We start from the raw sequence: 16753 nt of genomic DNA on the forward strand, positions 1-16753 counted from the left end.
CCTGTGTCCCCTTCACATGAAGGCTGAGCTGTGTGCAATCCTCTGAACGGATGACACAGAGCAGCCTGAGATCCGTGCATCCGAGGACGAGAGCTGCCGAGAAGAGCTGGGCGGGATATTCAAATCAGCCGGGCGGAGCAACCGGCTAAAAACCTCTGGGGAGAACTATGTGTGGTATACCACTAATAACCTTGGACCAAACAGTAAAGGTCATAACACTGAACCCTGGGGTACACTATTAATAACCTTGGACCAGGCAGAGTATGAATCATTAATCACTACTCTCTGGGTGTGGTCTTTTAGCCTGTTCTCATCCATTTCTAGATTTAATTTTCTAAACCTGTAGACCTGATCTTGTATAATAACTGTTTGTGGGGTACAGTCTCAAATGCTTTAGCAAAGTCCAAAGTCCAAAGTACACTATATGAACTGCTACTGCACTGTCTACCTGTTTACTTACTTCCTCATAAAAAGAGAGTACATTTGTTTAACAACTTCAGTCTTTCTTGAATCCATGCTCTCACTTACATTATTATTTTCCAGCAGAATCTCCTCTATGTGTTCTTTATCAAACTCTCTAGGACTATTCCAACTATGGAAGTTAAACTTACTGGTCTGTAGTTACTTAGTAATGACTTTGCTTTCTTTTTGAAGATAGAAACCGGTTGATGTATTAATGTGGATTCCGCCCAACAAGAGACTTGAAATTATGTGTCCTGCTTTGTCTTATTCATTGGCAATCTGGGATGGCAAAAAAACTAATTATAATCTACATTCCATCTACAACCCCAGGGAGTTCACCCTGGACGTGACAAACTACAGTTTAGGTGGTTGATAGACAAGGGGATTTACCGCATTGGAGATCTCTTGGATGTAAGGAATATAATGAGCACTACCACGCTACAGAAAAAATATTCACTCCTTCAGAAACATTCAGGTGTATGCAAATACAGTCCTTCCTAAAATCTAAACTGAAAGGAGCAACTCCCCCTTATCAAAGTACACCTTTTGAAAAGTCATGTTCAGCCTTGTTTGAAGGCATGGGAAGAATTTCGGCTGTATATTCAGCATTATTTGGCTCTCACAAAAAACTCTTCTATATGTGTCAATGGGACCCAGATCGGGGAGAGTTACTGTCCAATGAGGAGTGTAGAATATTGCGAGCTCGGCTTTGGCTATATCTTGCAATACTTCTTTCATTGAAGCAAATTATAAAGTTCTAATGTGTTGGTACCTAGTACCCATCAGACTCCATAAGCTAAATAAAGACTTTTCACCCTTGTGCTATAGAAAACATGGTCAGATGGGTACTATGTTACATGCCTGGTGGAGTTGCCCGAAAGTTAAAAGATTTTGTTTAGAATCTACAACCTCATCTATTCAGTCACCCACAGAACTAGATGAGATGCTTCCAAAACCAATTGCCCGTTTGATTACATCTATCCTCCTAGCAACACTAATAACAATAGCTTGCTTTTGGAAAGCACTTAGTATACTAAAAACAAACTGAACTGGATCATAACAAACAACAAAATGACATGTCTACTTAAAGATAAAATTCAAGCTTTTCATAACACATGAGATCCTTGGATCTCTTATCTCACAGCCTAGGCATGAGGAACCTAATGTTCCCCCTCCCCTCCTGACCCCTTTTTTCCCCCCTGATTTAAACGCCATATCCTAACTTAGGTTATGTAGTCACTGAATAAAATGAGTTGTAGGAATATATGCATATGAGGATAACATTAAAACTTATAACAGGAATTAATTTAAAAGTTATTTATTTTGCACTTACAAAGACCATTGTATGTTAAAAACATGGAATACTGATGTGGTGCAATATTTACCTGGAAACTTATTTTATTTTTGGTAAAAACAAAAAAGTCCCAGTTGGTTTTTGAAATTTGTATAATGCGTGAATTTATATAATTTTAACTCTTTGACTGATGGAATTTTTTGTTGTTATGTGTGTCTATGTATGTTGTATGTTATGTGACTCAATCCCAAATTTGGGTGGTATCTCAATTTTACCCTCAAATATGTTGTAAAAAACCCTTTGAAAATCCAATAAAAATGTTTGAAATTCAAAATGATCTTGTATTAAGTTCATACATTTCTGCCCTTTTGCTGTACCTGTAGTGCCAATATTCCAGTCAATGTCAGGGTAGTTAAAATCTCCCATTACTACAACTGTGCCAGCCTTTGCCGCCCTTTCTATCTTTGCTATTAGTTGATTCTCTATTTCTTCTTTACCACTTGGGGACCTATAGCAGACTCCAATAATTTACTATGTATTATGCATTCCCATATGCAATTCTTCCCACAATTTCTTCTTTCACATTTACTTTCCCGGTCACCAGGATGTATCTAATTCCCATTAGGGGGTTGGAATAGTTTTTGTTGGCTAACAGAATTTTGCTTACATTTCTTAATTTTTGTTTTTAACCTCCTTAACGGTTCATTTCTGTCTGGATTTATATGTCTAAAAGCGGTACATTGTTTTTCACGAAAATGTATTTTACGGTATAATAATATTATGAGTATAAAAAAAGTTGGAAATACAAAATCATGTCAAAAAAATAAACCAATGTAAAAAAAAATGTTTTTTTAATTTTTAAAAATTTGAAAAAAAAAAATAAATAATATACTTATACTATTACATTATACTGTACAATAAATGTTCATGCAAGACAATGTACAGCTTTTACACACATAAATCCACTGTATTGCATTCAAAACAGGTATTTTGTATTGAATGCAATACAAATGGATTTTGCATTTCCCTTCCCGCCCTGCCGGCAACGTACGCACGCACTGACATCACCGGGAACTCCTCGGTGACTCATCAGGTGCAGAAGACACCGGAGGAAGTAGAAAGAAGATGCGAAGGAAGAGAGAAGACGTGAAAGACTACACGGGACGCCGGCGGATCAGGTAAGACTAGATTTACAAATTTTTCCCATAGGTTTACCTACCCCGACTCGGGGTTATCGCTTTTAGCATCTTTTTTCTACCCTGAGTCACACTCGGGGTTTCGCCCACCATAGGCCAACTTCTTACTTGATGCCACCTGCAATAAACTCACTGCACCATCAGCTACTTCTGTTTCCTAGTAGCTTTTTCTCATTTCTAGGTCACATATGGTAAAATCTTACTGTCATGTACAAAAAGTAAGTTAAGGGAGTCATTTACAAAAAACAAATAATTTTATATTTTCTCAGGCAGATCAGAATATTATGTGCTAATATTTTTGATAAATGAATTACATACAGCACAAGGTCGAGTCTGCAATACTTGTTGAGACAGCCATCAAACCACTCTTCACTAACCACAGGAAGTATTATGTCTAAATATTTCACAGAGCAGTTTTTGCTTACGCAAAAAAACAAACAAAAAACTTGTAACACCGTTCAAGCAAAGCTAGATAGATATGCCATGACATGAATAGTTACCCAATAAAATGCTACACATATTATAGTTAATATAGTGCAAGACTGTCACTTATAATTACAACAGTTTAATATTCTTCACAACCAATTACATTTCTCTTTTCTGGATTTACATTGTCTTTAGATATTACTAATTGTTAGATATGGGGTACTTAGCTTTCATTTTGCCTTAAAGAGGTGCCGCCATCTTCTGCTTTTCTTCCTGGTTCTTCAACCTATGTCACCGACCCAGGCGTGAGATCGGGTGACGTAGGATGAAAAAAAAACCTCACTGTGCATGCATGAGATCGTCAAAATTTTTCTGTTCAAGCGAAAAGGAACAGCCAAGAGCCTTTCGGGATGCCTGATGTAGGTATCCTGAGAGGCTTTGCGCTCTCATTCATTCTCGATCACCTAGGCGCTCGAGAATTAGGGGGGCGGTGCTGCAGCTTTTTATTTAAAAAAAAACAATACAAAAAAAAATGAATTTTTACTTTACATTAAAATGTTGTCTACCATTTCATGTAAAGTGAAATTTCTGAGTTTAGGTATGCTTTAAATAAAGCTAATGCATGATATCCTGAGGTTTCCAACAAAATTCCACACATTTTTGTAGCACAAAAAAGATAACCGTATAGGTAAACACTTGCAATAAAAAAACAAAACTATATGCATATAATTATTGATAAAAAGAAAGTACACTCTTTCAATTGTACAGTTTTCCATAACAGGCCATCATAAAAAATCATCTAGTTCTTGGCAGGCCTTACATTTAGGTATACAAAGGTGAACTACAACAAATGACATGTTACACAATGTGATCACCTCTATAAAAGCCGAAGTTTTGGTAGTTTGTTGGTCTGGAGCATTTAGGTTTGGGTTAACAATGACTAGAAACAAAGACATCAACAATAAACTTAGTAAAGCAAAGGTTGCTTCTCATCACTCTTGGAATGGTTTTAACGCCGATAACAAACAATTCTACAGTGACATAGATTCAAAAAGAAAAACTTGTTATCCGGAGGACAATAAAGCTAAATTGGTGTCTTACCCAAACCTGGGAAAGATCATACTGATATAACCAATTGAAGACTGATTCCCTTGATCAATTGTGATCTTAGAATTTATTTATTTAAATTAATAATTTTATTTGGGTAAATAAAGGACATATGTTTAATATTTTTGCAACTATTAGGGGCTGCTACCACTACATTTCTGGAGATCAGTGGACACAATGTAAGTCTATGGGTATCCATCACCATTTTAAAAATGTTCTGTCTGGAAAAAGTGTTGATCAGTACTTTTTCAAGTGAGTAGAGTTTCTGGCTGATAGGTATTATAGGTAATGGTTTGGTGATCAATCACCGACTGGCACTCTAGAGAAAGTTACTGTTCTTTTATAAATGTGGATTTATGAACGTTTTATTCAGAAAGTAGAAAAAAAGTAATTTTTGAATGTAGGACCATTTCCTAATGAATAATTTACAGGTAGAGCATTATATGAATTTATCAGTAAACTAATTACCACTTACCCCTTGCTCATCCAGTTTTAGCAGAGTTTCTGGCACTTTGGGAGAGTTAGATGCTAAACGCAGACATTGCAAATTCACTTCTGGTACAATGTATTCCATTAGTTTTTTGGGGGATATTGCTCTGGAAGAGCTAGAACGAATGGATGAAGGAAATGCTTCCTCTATAATTGAGCCACGCAGAGTCTTCAACTTCAAAAAAAAAAAAAAAAAAAAAGGTAGAGGTTAAAAAAAAAATGTACAAAGCTAAAAGTAAATTTAACCAGTGAAAGTTTATCAGTATAACAGTAAAGTAGACAATCTGATATTTTAAATAATGAATACAGCAAACCTGCAATATGAGAACATGTATAACTAACAAGTAGAATGCCTTTAAGTTACATATAATTTGTGATCAAAAAATGCATCCTTGCCATCACTTTTTTACGATTTTAGATTTACAATACATTGTGTGTGTTTTTATTTATTCTACAAGCATAGGCTGTAGATAATACTGAGACATCAGTGGGCACAGCCTTAGAGGTAAGATTGTGTTTTTTAGGACAAATATGTGAAAGGTGTAGGGCAGGGGTCTGCAACCTGCGGCTCCGGAGCTGCATGCGGCTCTTCAGCCTCCTTGTTGTGGCTCCCTTCGGCTGCCGTGGGGAGATCTCTGATGGGGGATCCCCTTCCTCCCAAGACACCTGGAGGAGGGGGATTCCCTATCCGGTGTTCTAATGAAAAAAATCTACCAGTGAAATAAATCTACCACGGGGCGTGTACAAATGGGTGTGTACAATGACATCCCCCTCCTTTGAACCCCAATTCCTCTGGAATGGGGAGATGTACAAAACCAAAAATGTAGGTGCAAGTGGGGGACACCTGTGACTAACACCCCCTAAAATTTAATTGTTGGGCTATCATCAGAACATAAAGAACTCTGCCCATCAAAAAAATCTACTGTTACACATTGCTGGAGGCACCTGAACCCCAATTTCTCTGGAACAGGAAGGGGGTACAGGTGAACAAAATTAGAGGTGCAAGTGGGGGACACCTGTGGCTAACACCTCCTAAAAACTCCACCCATCAAAAAACCCCTACCCTGTTACACATTGTTGGAGGCTTCTAGCACCTAAACCCCAATTTATCTGGAAACGGGGGTACAGGTAAAAAAAATTTGAGGTGCAAGTACGGGACACCTGTGGCTAGCACCTCCTAAAAATTCATAAAAACTCTGCCTATCAAAAAAATCTACCCTGTTACACATTGCTGGAAGCATCTAGCATCTGAACCCCAATTACTCAAGATTGGGGGGTACAGGTGAACAAAATTAAAGCTGCAAATGAGGGACACCTGTGGCTAACACCCCTTAAAATTTCATCGCTAAGGCATCGTCAGAACTCTGCCCATCAAAAAAATCTACCCTGTTACGTTAGAAGCCTCCAGCTTCTAACGTAACAGGATGATACGTTAGAAGCTGGAGGCTTCTAGGGGCATAGTTCAGTGTTTAATTTATTTCAAAGTAGGCCTACACATGCACACTTGTTGTAACAGGTAAAATTAAAAAAATATTAAAACTTTTAAAAGTTTATAAACTGTGTTATGTTTTGCGGCTCCAGACTATTTTTCTTTAGAGGAAGAGGAGGCAAAATGGCTCTTTTGATAGTAAAGGTTGCTGACCCCTGGTGTAGGGTGCTGAAGGTTGCAAGAAAAGACCATCTTTTATTGAAAGATTTGGCACACCGTCCACCAAACCAAAGTTCAAATATGCACACCAGCAGCCAAAAAATAGTCACACCTTTTCAAAGTGGATTTACAGGTATGTGCTTATGGTCTAAACTTGTATCGGAGACAAATCTTATGCCCTATATTTTTAGTGGAGGCAAAGATTATGTTAATTATTTTAAATTTGGGATGGAAACAAAATCCATACAGCAGGTGAGCTGTATACACATAATTACATCTAACTGTCTAAAGACAGAGTGCATAAGTACTGATTTAATTTGCAACAGTCAGAATTTAATAGATTAACTGTCAGGACTGGCAAATATTTAAATTATCTTGCAAGAGACACTATGGGAAATGACACACACACATTTATGTATAGTAATGCTTTAATTTAACTATATGTAATTTTACTAAGCATATGTATCATTTTTAATTTTGACCCTTTTCTAAAATAAAGGCAATTACATTCTCATTTACCTCAGTTGTTCTGAAAATAATTCTATAGTTATACTGGGTGCCTTGCACACCATCTCTTTCATCTCGTCTCAAACTTATGGCCACAGGCCCAAGTCTCTCATCAACTCCAAAAAAATTCTGATGCTCTAATAGAAACAAAATAGCAAAATTTATGTTACTCAAGAGTACACAGAAAGACAACAGATGTATACTCAAAACAGTGGTCTCTGGAAACAAAATTAACAAGAGCTAAAATATTACTAACCTTTGCCATAAAAATACTTTCGATAATAGAGAGCACCCAGATCTTGATATTCAATATAATAGCTGCTATCTCTCAACCTTTCCCTAGCTTCTTCTAACACAGACACAGCTGCATTGGGTCCCCTCACTGGGCAATTGATAAGTGGAGGGTTAAAAGAAAACAGTGAACAAAAGTCCCATCCTTGATCTTTTTGGCCTTCTTTCTCTTCTCCTCCAACTTCATTGCGGAAATATGGACAGCTAAGTAAAAGTTCATTGTCTTTTCCATCTCCAGAATCACCAGGATCTTCAGGAGATGTCAAAGATCTCCTGGGTGATGAAGTACAAGTTCTGAGCTGAGAGGCTGCTGAAGCACCGCTTCTTATATTTTTTCTTCCTTCGCATTCTCTTCTTTGAAAGGGATCAAACAATATACTCTGAATGTCATGATGTGCAAAACTTTTAGGACGTGGGGGTACTGAATCTCCTTCAGGTGGTTTTTCCTTTACCTCTACGGCCACTGGTCCTTGACTGTTTCCTGCCAGCCCAAGCAGTATGAAAGGATCTTTGAAGCGTGGGGCAGATGGACTTGAAGTCCCTTTATCCGGGGGGTTATATTCTGACTCTGAAAGAGAGCGTGTTCCACCGTTATGTCTGCTATTTCCTGAGGTAATCAGAGACTTAGCCTCACGAGGACTCTTGTGAGGGGATGATTGTGATGGCAGCTGGCGCAGTTTACGCACGAAGAGGTCATCGGACTGCATCTCATAGGGATTGACTCATTGATGATATGTAAAAGGTATACAGTAGCCTGTTCAATATTTTAGATTTAGGGCTGTTTTTTTCTTCTATTTTTATTTTTCTTCTTTTATTGGGTCAGGTGTATTTTCTTCCTACGTATTTTTTTTTTTAATTTATCAGCCTAATATGCTGTTAAATAATATAATTATTGTAGATTTTTCTACTTGGAAAGTAGTAAAACGTTTTACAATCATACTTCTCTTCTCAGCAAACTTTCATATGTGCATGTTCTTCATTTCTTAGTGTTTTTGTGGGCCTTACTATTGCTTTTATTTATTAATTAGGGTGCTGTTTTTCACATCGATAAACTTTAATGATTTGCTGAATGTATCTATTCCTGTGTGCTTTATAATCTATTACATTTTCCATTGTACAGAGACCGCAGAAAGGTATCCTTTTTTCATCTAGCCAAATCCAAGCAAGATGTCCAGTTGTTTTAGGCCTGCAGAAAACAAAAAGAGAAAACTGATTTGCAAATCCTAAAAAGATAAAAGAGGGAGGCAAGGTTGTCAATTGCATCTAGATAAAGATTTAGGATCTTAAATAACCATCATAGACCGTGAATTATGTTTTATGTGTACATAATACTCTGATCAGTCCCAAAAAAAACAAAAAAACAATCAATCTAAAAATTGATACATTTGTTACATTTTGTCAATGGATTACATGAAAAATTAAATCAGTTTTGCAAAACAATATCACCAACCAAAAGCCATTAAGCCTTGTTTATCCTAAAGAACAAATGCATGTATTATATTGTTTTTTGAAGTAATGTCCCAGACCATAGACATCAAGTTATAACATTAGATAATGACATAATGACTGACAGGTTTCAGTCAGTTTCTAACAACTCGATCACATTGTTGTGCATTTAAACTGCAAAGCTGGAAGAATGTGAAGATTAAGTTGTAAAAGAAAAAGAAGGGATGAGATTTTAGCACCTTGTTTGTGAAACGTAAAATCATTTTTGCACAATTCGTAGAGCTAGAGGTGTGAATGAGCTTTTAAATCAAGACTATATAGGCTTCTATAGGCTTTTGAAGCTTTAAATTAAAGCGCACCTGCCCTCAGACTATGGACAGTTTTTATATAGTCCTAACAATCAGTAATGTCTTAAAAGCTCCCACTAACCTATTTTTTGATGCATTATAAAGCAATTCAAATTCAAAGATCAGACAGCCTTTAGTTTGGTTTCAATAGGTTTCCACCAAACACATGGGTATCTTCCACCCAAAATGTTTTAACAAGTGTTTCCAGGTGTTTATAGGCAGGTAGAAAGACTCACTCAGCACTTTATGATAACTAAACTTAAATGTATAATAAAAATATTGCCCATTTTTGTTCATCTGATTTCACTTTGCTAAAATATTTTGCAAAAATTGTAGTTGCGTTTTAATGAGCTATTGTTGTACACTTCAAACATGAACCTAAAGCTGCGTACACACCTGCAATTTTTCTCGTTGGAAAGGATCTTTCACGATCCTTTCCAACGAGAAAAGACTGCAGGATGCATGAACGATGCTGTACATACAGCACCGTTCATGCTCTATGGAGAGGGGAGGGGGAGAGCGACGGAGCGGCACCCTGCTGCGCGCTCTCCCCTTCCCTTTCATTAGGATCGGTCGTCGTCCATCGTCCATGGATCCGCCAGGACGGTCGTCGGACGATGGACGACGACCGACTGTACACACGGCAGATTTTCGCCCGATAATTGGCCGATACCGATTATCGGGCGAGAAAAATTTGCCGTGTGTACGCAGCTTAATGCTAAAACCATGCAATCTCAAGGCACATGTGGAGAAAGCACAAAAGATAACAGGGTAGCTACACAAAGCAAGAAAAATGTAATGTTACCTTGAGGTGAAAAGTCAGTCATATTTAACTGTTAGAGAGACACTAAAGCTGTACAAGAGCATGCAACACAGGAAAACACCAAAAGTCTGTGGTTCATGGGTGACAGAGGTAATAAGGGAACTGAAATTCTAAAGAAAGAAAAAGGAGGAACAAACATTTTCACATACATACGCAATATTATACAAATAAGCAAAATACCAGTAATTATAATTGTATTTCACATAAGGCAACCATACGGTTTTAAAAATCTAAAGAATATAAATAGCTTCCATACAGGACAAATAGATGAAGCACTTACTTATATTTAGTTTGTTTGCAACTTTAAATGACATTCCTAATTGTGATCATATTTTTGTAACCTATCATTTTGATCACAATTAGAAATAAGTTTGGGTTTGATCTAGTTGTGCTTTGAAGTTGAACACAATTCAACAGTGGACAAACCGTAAATTCTTTGAAGTGAATGTTGTTTGGTTATTTTTCGTGGGTTTGTTCCAGGGCCATTATCCCCCAGGGTCAGATGTCCTTGGATTTTTTCATTAATTTTTTTTTTTTAGTGAATGCTTTTTGACTATTTTTTTTAGGGTTGACTGTTCATAGGGTATTACATTTACTCTATGTGTCTATGTGCTTAAACTATTTTCTCTTCCAAGTGAAAGTTGTTTTTATTTAGGATCAAATGTTATTAGGATATTGTTTCTCCCATAGACTTTACATCCGGTTTGGCAGACTTGAACATTTACTGAACAGTTTGTGATACAAACCCAGGCACGGTTGCCAGTTCTAGTGAACATTCAAAAACACAGTAATGGGTACCACAGAGTTACACTTACAAATTATGTGGGACATTTCCATCACCCCCATACTCCTTGGCTATTGGATACGCTAACAGAAATTAAGTAGTGTCTGTCAAAAGGATTAAGATTCTGGGCTTTAAACATTTGATAGTGTATACTAAAAACTGAATCAGTTGTTACAGAATGAAAGTAAGCTACATCACAGAGTTGAACAGAAATATACAGAAGAGACTGAAATCACTAGAAAGGAAGAATGAGGTATCTCACATCAAAAACTTAAATGTAATTTTTTGCAGCTTACCAGACTTTAAATGTGGTGGCTGCTCTACTTTTTAGTTTTCAGGCAGCATTTTCATGCTTAACAGCACACATCTTGTCCTAGTTTGTAAACACGGACTCAATATGGTAGTAAAGCAGCATTACCTTAACATTTCACTTTCCACATCTTATCTTCATTATATTAAAATAAGTTGCTCTGTAGTTTACAGAAGATTGTTAGTTGATAACATTGTTTGAGACTTTAGTTCAGAATGAAGGGAATTACAAGACACTGGATTTCATTGGAATGTTGGATTTCGCACAGGATTAACCGTTTTTAGCCAAAAAAGGAAACTAATGCAGCTGCCATTTGTAAGGAGTGATTAGCTTTATTTAATTAATTAAGGTTAGATATACTGTAAAATTATGAAATTGAAGCTAGGTGATCTAGCAAACCAGTAATTTGCTATCAAAGGTTTTGAATCCTGGACCAAATCAATCCCAGGTTTGCTGGATCACCCAGCTATACAGATGAAAAAGTGTATCCTCTCCAGCCTTTGAGAGCTTTATTAAATTAGACCCATTGTATGTATGTAATAAACAAAGAGCAGGTGATCTATTGGAACACAGACAAGAGAATGACAGACTGCCAATCCTAGTTCAAACACACATCCTTATTGGTTCTAGAATCAGTTTGCCACGGTTTTTCAAACACATATATCATTGAATGTATTTTAAAACAAAACTAATTTGGTTTTCTAAATGTGTAAATACATTGTGCATTAGTGATCTATTTATACATCACTAAAAAGATTCACAAATGCACACGGGGGGTGGATGTAATTACTACTAAATTTGTTGAAATAATGTTTTTTATTTTTTTAAGTGCTCAAATTTTTTACATTTTCTCATGAACCAGCATAGAATTTACATAGAAAGATTACATTTGCATTTAGGAACCTACACTATTATTCTAAACGCCAAGGTGATTGGGAGGTTGCAGTAGTACAGAGAAGTCAAGAATAAGTTGAAGATAAAAATCAAAAAAGTTCACCTCCTGTTATAAATGCTAAAAAATGCACGGTGCGCCCTGGCCTGCCCCTCAATACCATCCGAGGTCCTTATGTGGATCCCCTCCTCTAGGAAACCTACAATTCTCTGTCCATCACTTTCATATGCTCTCTCAGTATAGGATGGACAAAAAACTAATTTTAACCTGCACTCCCCTCATGCTCCACTTAGGGCATAATCCTGAATTTTCTCCAGGTTGTGAACCGGCTCAATTCTCTTGGTGGCGCATTAAAGGATTTTCAGAATTTTTCTAATGGCAAGACTATTCTGAGCCTCTCACATTTACAAGAGAGCCTCTCCCTTCCATCTACAGAAATTTTCTGTTATCAGCAAATCAGGTCCTTTATTCAAAATAAACCTAAAGGGTTGAAACCACCCTACCAGAGTATGGGATTCGAAAAAAAAACTGCTGTTTTAAAACTGAATCCAAAGGGAGGATCCCAGTAGTCTATACCACTCTCTTCTCACACGATAAGAAACTTTCCTATATAAAACAATGGGAGTTAGATTTGGAGGTGGTGCGGAGCGCGTAAGAGTTGGCAAGATCTACCAGTGACCATTACAAATAAATCTCAAGATACTTCGATAATAGAAGCCAATTATAAAGTTTTGATGAGATGGTATCCTTAAGGATCCATAAAGCCAATCCCTATGTATTTTCTCTTTGTTTTCGAGGATGTGGTCAGACTGGCACTGTACCTCACGCTTGGTGGAGATGTCCTAGGGTTCAGTGATTTTGGATCTGCATGTTTATCCTAATACATAGTTACATAGTAGGTCAGGTTGAAAAAAGACATAAGTTCATCAAGTTCAACCACTATGGAAATAAACATATCCCAGATATAAAACCCTATAGACATAGTCCAGAGGAAGGCAAAAAAAAAAACTGGTACAATTTGCTCCAACAGGGGAAAAATTCCTTCCTGATTCCATGAGGCAATCAGATGTTCCCTGGATCAACCATCATTATAAATTTTACTTTAAAGCCTTAATACCCTGTTATATTCTGTGCTTTTAGAAAAACATCCAGCTTTTTCCTGAAGCTTTCTTTAAAAGTAGCTGAAACTACTTCCTGAGGGAGCCAATTTCACATTTTCACAGACCTTAAAGTGAAGAATCCAAAGAGTGCCCTCCTGTTCTTTGTAATGATCTCAAAGTGAATAACTGGGAAGAGAGTTCTCTATATGGACCATTTATATATTTATACAGGGTGATCATATCCCCCCACAAACATATCTTCTCAAGGGAGAATAGATTCAGTTCAGCTAATCTCTCCTCATAGCTGAGCTCCTCCATTCCTTTTATTAGTTTAGTTGCCCTTCTCTGCACTCTCTCTGAATCCACAAGTCTTTTTTGTGAACTGGTGCCCAAAACTGCATATTGCAGATGTGGTCTGACCTATGCTTTGTACAGGGGCAGGATTATATCTCCATCCCTGCAGTCAATTCCTCTTTTGATACAAAAAAGTATTTTGCTAGCTTTTGATATTGCAGCTTCCCATTGCATGCTGTTATTAAGTCTATGATCTACCAGATCCTTTTCCATTTCTGAACCCCCCCCCCCCCCAACCGTATTGCCCCTAAACAGTATGAGGCATGCATGTTAGCCCCCAAGTGCATACCTTTTTTTTACATTTATCTATATTAAATGTCATTTGCCACTTGGCCGCCCAATCAAACAGTATATCCAGGTCTGCTTGTAGAATATACACATCCTGTATGGACTTAATTTCATTACATAGTTTGGTGTCATCTGCAAACACAGAAATGGTACTTTTAATCCCAAACTCTTAATCATGTATAAAGATGTTAAACAATAACGGTCCAAACATTGATCCCTGGGGTACACCACTAATAACCATAGACCATTGAGAGTATGAATCATTAATCACTACTCTCTGGATGTGGTCCTTAAGCCAGTTCTGTATCCATTTACAGATTGACTTTTCCAAGCCTATTGACCTTAAATTGCATATTAACCGTCTGTGGAGTACTGTGTCAAATGCTTTAGCAAAGTACACTATATCAACTGCTATTTCACTGTCTACCTGTTTACCTTTGTCCTCAAAAAAAGAGAGTAAATTTGTTTGACAACTTCGATCTTTCTTGAAGCCATGCTGACTATCACTTACAATATTATTTTCTAGCAGAAACTCCTCTATGTGGTTCTTTATCAAACTCTCTAGGACCTTTCCAACTATGGATGTTAAATCAAACAGTACAGTGTCAAAATAATAAATACATTTATAAAAAATACATTTACTAACACACTTTGACATGATTTTGTGTTTCAAACTTTAATACACTCCATGATCCAGCAAACCTGGAATGGATCTGGTCCCGGAGTCCAAATGTTTGCTAGCAAATAGCAAATTATTTTTAAAATCCATTCCATGTTTTCTAGATCACCCAGCTTCACTTCTGAAAGTGTATTCTCTCCAGCCTTGGAGTGCTTTCTTAAATCCAGCCCAAAGTCTCCCATTATTAAAACCTTTCCCGTTTTTGCTGCTTTTTCTATCTGTGCTAGAAGTTGATTCTCTATTTCTTCCTTAGCACTAGGTGGCCTATAGCAGACTCCAAATATATATTTTGTGTGTTATTCAACCCCTCTTTTAACCATTGCTGCATTTACTAGCACTGTTTGCCAAATGCTTTTGTCTGACCTTCCTGCCACCCTATTTAACTGTCCCACCCCCGTCTGTCCTAGTTTAAATATCCCTCCAACATTGCCCTAAATCTTTTCCCTAGCACAGCAGGCCCCCATCCATTTCGGTGCAAACCATCTCTGGCATATAGGTTCTACCCCAATGAAAAGTCAGCCCAGTGCTCTAGGAACCCAAACCCTTACCTGTCACACCAGGACTTAAGCTATGCGTTTAGCTCTCTAAGCTCCCTTTGCCTTTCCTGTGTTGCGCATGGCACAAGCTATATTCCAGAGAATATAACCTTGGAGGTCCTTTCCTTCAACTTGAAACCTAGTTCTTTAAACTGATGGTAACCCTGGCACCAGGGAGACAGCAAACCATTCGCTTGAAGGGATCCAGGCATAGAATCCCCTATGACAACCAACTGGCTATGCCTTCCTGCATTGCCTACCCCACCCCTACTAGATGTGCTGCTCTCCTGGCTGTTAGGGTTAGCAGTAACATCTAGAGCTGCCATCACTGGGTGGAGGCCATCTGCACATATTTACATACCTCTGCAAATTTGTTAGGGTGCTCAAACGGAGGGCTGGCCTTCCTTTTCTGGGTGTCCCTACCACTCCCTCTAGTTACAGTAACCCAACTCCCTACATGTACATCCTGGTTAACCTCTCCACCATCCACATCTAAGCCAATAACTACCTGCTCAGTGAGCAGGGGACCCATATCAAAGTGATCCAGTAATTTCAGTATTGCAATGCGTCTCTCCAGCTCTCCAATGCAAGATACCAGAAGGGGGACCTGCTCACATCTGTCACAGCGGTATTCACCTAGGAGCTGTTGCTCCATTTGTGCATACATATGTTTGTTTTCAAGGAGTTAATAAAGTTTACTTACAGTTTGTAGTTGCTATAAGGATTCAACTCCTTTTGTATTTAAACTCATGTTTTCTAACTCCACTTGTTTCACCAGCCAAAAGTGAGCAAGCTCAAGGTGAGTCTGCCCAGAACTTAAGACACCTGTAAAACCTTGACCACTCTTTCTTAGACGCCAGCAAGGTAAGAGAAAAAAAAAGCTATTTAAAACAAAAACTGACAGTCAAACAGACACAACCCAACAGTCAAACAGACACAACTCCCAAATGCACAATATCAATATCCGTGTTTTCTAACTCCACTTGATTCCAAGCCACTTGTTTCACCAGCCAAGAGTGAATACGCTCTGTAACCCAGGTCAACATCCCGAAGAAAATGGAGAGGGCTCTTTTTTTCCAATTAGAGGACCTAGCCCCGAAACAGTTAACTAGACTAATTAAAAATATCCTGTTAGCTGCTCGGATTACCAATGCTTATTACTGGAAAGCTTCCATTATTCTCTTTGAGTTCACCAAAAACAAACTTAACTGGATAATGGTCAATGACAGATTGACCTGTACTCTTAAAACAACCTTTACTCTTAAAACAACCTTAACAAATTCTACAACACATGGGACTCCTTTCCCTTCCCTGCCCCTCCCTTGTGTAACCCCTAACTCCTCCCCCCTCATTTTTCTCTTATGTTTTTCTTCAATTTAAATTTTAAATGTTTACAAAGGGGGTGAATGATTAAGTTACCTCTATCCGCCAACCTTTATGATCTCACTCTTAAACTTGATATGCCTGTATACCTCACAAATTTCAAATCTGTGAATAACGCTATTTTTGTACTTATTTGTATTATATTTTTTAAGGTCTACATTGGAAAACTACTTTATCGCTTGCAGTATTTATACTTTGAACGCTAAGAAGTGTTGAACTACGTTTGACCTCATATGTTTATTCTACTTATGTCTGGTTACTGGTTGGTGCTCTTTTTCTTTTGTTTTGAAGCCCTTTTTTTCTCTTCCCGGTATTCTTTGCAAATTTGTTGTGTAATATTTTTGTTTATTTTATTTGGAGATTTCGAAAAAACTTTGAAACAAAAAAATAC

At 37.5% G+C, this 16753-nt stretch overlaps 1 protein-coding gene across 6 annotated transcripts in view; it reads right to left on the reverse strand.

Annotated features, from left to right (window-relative positions):
* SIPA1 (signal-induced proliferation-associated 1) overlaps window positions 1–16753 on the reverse strand; it is a 56526-nt gene that overhangs the window by 20961 nt on the left and 18812 nt on the right. For 4 of the 6 annotated variants that reach the window (XM_072423048.1, XM_072423045.1, XM_072423050.1 and 1 more), the window contains exons 2-4: window positions 7386–8606; window positions 7142–7266; window positions 4961–5149 (exon numbers count right to left, since the gene is read on the reverse strand). In XM_072423048.1, the coding sequence (XP_072279149.1) occupies window positions 4961–5149; window positions 7142–7266; window positions 7386–8127 (1056 nt within the window). In that variant the 5' untranslated portion in view covers window positions 8128–8606. Of the gene's footprint in view, window positions 1–4960; window positions 5150–7141; window positions 7267–7385; window positions 8607–10018; window positions 10146–11116; window positions 11140–16753 lie in introns of those variants that run through there. The other 2 variants (XM_072423047.1, XM_072423046.1) reach the window with 2 other exon arrangements.

Source organism: Pyxicephalus adspersus, chromosome 9, assembly GCF_032062135.1.
Source record: "Pyxicephalus adspersus chromosome 9, UCB_Pads_2.0, whole genome shotgun sequence".
In the NCBI taxonomy this organism is placed as follows: domain Eukaryota; kingdom Metazoa; phylum Chordata; class Amphibia; order Anura; family Pyxicephalidae; genus Pyxicephalus; species Pyxicephalus adspersus.